The sequence below is a fragment of the Glycine soja genome, chromosome 11 (genome assembly GCF_004193775.1).
Source record: "Glycine soja cultivar W05 chromosome 11, ASM419377v2, whole genome shotgun sequence".
Classification (NCBI taxonomy): domain Eukaryota; kingdom Viridiplantae; phylum Streptophyta; class Magnoliopsida; order Fabales; family Fabaceae; genus Glycine; species Glycine soja.
This window is the reverse complement of record NC_041012.1, coordinates 14,835,756-14,838,770: the sequence shown is the minus strand read 5'-3', so window position 1 is coordinate 14,838,770 and position 3,015 is coordinate 14,835,756. Positions and strand designations below refer to the sequence as shown.

At 40.4% G+C, this 3,015-nt stretch overlaps 1 protein-coding gene across 1 annotated transcript; it reads left to right on the top strand.

Moving 5' to 3' along the window:
* The first annotated feature begins 291 nt into the window (after positions 1-291).
* LOC114377293 (protein FAF-like, chloroplastic) lies at positions 292-2,767 on the top strand. Its single transcript, XM_028335739.1, has 2 exons — positions 292-475; positions 799-2,767. The coding sequence occupies exon 2, from the start codon at positions 839-841 to the stop codon at positions 2,495-2,497; it is 1,659 nt and encodes a 552-aa protein (XP_028191540.1). The 5' UTR covers positions 292-475; positions 799-838; the 3' UTR covers positions 2,498-2,767.
* The last annotated feature ends 248 nt before the right edge of the window (positions 2,768-3,015 follow it).

The following is a 3,015-nucleotide window of genomic DNA, read 5'->3' as shown; positions in this document are numbered from 1 at the left end:
ATCCTTATTAATCAAATTACAGAGATTTCAAATTCTCTCAACCATAAAACCCACACCTACTCATATATTGAAGTCATAACGTATTCATAAATTTCAGAACATGCATAAAAAATTATCTAAAATAAAAAAGAGACACTATCATTTTGCAGAATCCATCACAAACCTGTGTCCATAATAATAAAGGAGGGTATTTTCCTGGTGCTTAGGTAGGGTCCAGTGAACACGGTTCCTAAAGCTTTTGGCCACCCTACAAATACCCTCATTCCCCCCTCCCTCCATTCCCATCATCATCAACCACAAACCAAACCAAACCAAACCATTTCATTCCAATTCTCCACACTCAAACTGTACCAAACACACAGAAACACAAACTAACTCCAATTCTCATCCTCCTTGCAACTTGCACTCCCAGTGGTCTCTCTCTTGAGAAGAGACCTCTGTTGGATGCTAGCTGTGTTACCTTCCTTCACTTCAGGTAAATTCAATTTAACAAACAGCTTATAAAACAATACTAATAATACTCGTAAATAAATAATCATTATGTTGATCTGCTACCTTCTTCCTTTTTTTAACTCTTAATTACTCTCTTAGTAGAAAATCTAGACCGCTTATTATTTTATCAATATATCCTACGGCCAATTATATTCGCATGTTACCTATATGTCTTACTGACTCCACTTTGAAACTTGAAATTAACTGTTTGGCACACTTCACGTACACTTCTTGGAGGGTGGTGTACGTTATTGTTATTTGGCGCTTTGTTCTAAATTCTTAATTTTTCACTTGTTTTTTATGCAGCCGAGTGATTTTAAGCACTTTCCTTCTCCTTTGGCTAGTCATGTCATCAGCACCTATGACCAACAACAACAACAACAAGGTTCAAAGCCAAGGCCTATCATCTTTTTCTTCTTCTTCTTCTTCCTATGTGAGAATAGAGGAAGAGATCATGAAGCAAGGCATCATCACCATATTGAACACAAACACACCTTCTTCTCTGAGAAGAACTCTCTCCGCAGACATGTCCTCAAAGAACTACTGGCTCTCTCAGAACATTGCTCCCTCAGAAGAACAAGACTTGCATGCAAAAACCATTGCTCCCTCAGAAGAAGATGAAGAGGCCAACAACAACAACAAGGAGCTTGAAGAAGAAGATGAAGCTGAAAGAGAGAGGCTTGAGATTTGGAGCTCCATCCAGCGGAACAAGAAGGAGGAGCAAGAGAAATCAGGAGCCTTTGACACGTGGAGTTCAATCATGTCCCTCAAGGGCAAAGATGAAATCTCCAAATCAATGCCTATTACACCTTATGTTCACCCTCTTGTCAAAAGGTCAAAGAGTTGTTTGAGTGAGAAGAGTCTCGAAATCTGCACTGAGAGTCTCGGTTCTGAGACTGGCTCTGATGCCTTGTTGTTCTCTTCTTACTCTTCCTCTTCTGAGACAGGGGATGCTGATGCAGAGCAACAACAACAACAAGAGAAAGAACAAGTAAAAGAAGAAGAAGAAGAAGGAGAAGAAGAGTTATGCAATTATGCTTCAGTGGTGGCTACAAAGAAGGCTTCGGCTTCGGCTTCACCACCACGCGCTTTCCCTCCACCACTTCCTTCACTCTCTCATCACCAAGCAAGTTCTTCAGTAACTCACATGCGTTCCCACCGTGACAATGGAAGGTTGGTTCTCGAAGCTGTTTCTGTTCCTTCTCACAACAATTTCAGCATTCAGCGCCAAGATGGTCGCCTTGTCCTCACTTTCTCCAATCACCAAGAAGAAGAAGAAGAAGATAATGATGATCATGTGGAGGAGTTGGAAGAAGAGTGCTTTGGAGGGTTTGAGTTTGGAGAAGATGAGGAGGATTATTATGACGAGGAAGACGAGTTTGAAGACGACGACGCAGAGGAAGAGGAATACTTTTTCGGTGCGAAGCACCCACAAGTATCCTCTACTGAAGGCAATTCTGTTCTGATGAGTTACGAGAGTGTGTCAGAGAAAGTGCCGCTATTACCTACTGGGGTGACAAGTAGTGTTCATGAGTTGGCTTTGATGATGAATAATAATGATAATAATAAGAATAAGTCAATTGGGATAGTGAACAGGAATCCAAAGTGGTCGGATAAGTTCAATGAGATGACCAACTTCGATGATGTTAATGTGGCAGCACAATCATCACTGCCTCCAAGGCCAAGGGTGGCAAGGTTGATTCCATCAGCACCTGCTGCAGCTTCTTTCAATTTCAATGCTTATGAGTACTATTGGAGGACCAAGTCTGCATCACCAAAAGGTACAAGTAGTGTTAACCTTAACCAACTTGACCAAGAGAAACTGAAGAGCAAGGTTGTTGTGTCTGGGGGCATGAATAACAACAAGGTGGTCTCAAGGGAGCAACAGCAGTTGCTAGTTCTGAGAGGGAAGAATGGTGATTACTTGGTTCACAATTTGAAGAGTTGCAAGGATTCTAGAAGGTCGTTTCTGTTCTGGGAACCCTATTGCATTGCCACCTCCTGAATCAGTCACAAAACAATAACAACAACAACTAATCCAAAAACCACTGCTCAAAAACACTATTTATTACTCCATCATCCTTTTTATCTCTACCTAGTTCCACTCTTTCATGGAGTTGTTTAGTGTTGTAGTCAAATAAAGGAGAAAAGGGAGTGGGAAAAGTGATAGTGAGAGAGAAGAGAAGAGAATACTTCATTTGTATCGTAAGATCAGAAAAAATGACTTTAAAAGTATTGTCATATATACTACTCCTACTACTATTTATCTGTTGTATTTGCTATTTGCTATTTGCTAATAATCTAATCTAATACATACACAAACGTAACCTTAGCTCATCTTTGACTTGGTCGATTGTCTTGTCCTGCCCTAAAATTATCATCGTTTCTTAGCTTTTCAACTTTCTTGCTTTTGTAATCTAGCCAATGGGGTTTTGGAATCGGTCCTTTCCTGCCTAATTGGTCTTATTTTTTGGGAACACCATGATCATTCCCTGATATGCTTTGCCCCTCCTCAGTTTTAAG

Coding starts and splice junctions, on each gene's coding strand:
- LOC114377293 (XM_028335739.1), top strand. CDS start 839: ATGTCATCAGCACCTATGACCAACAACAACAACAACAAGGTTCAAAGC.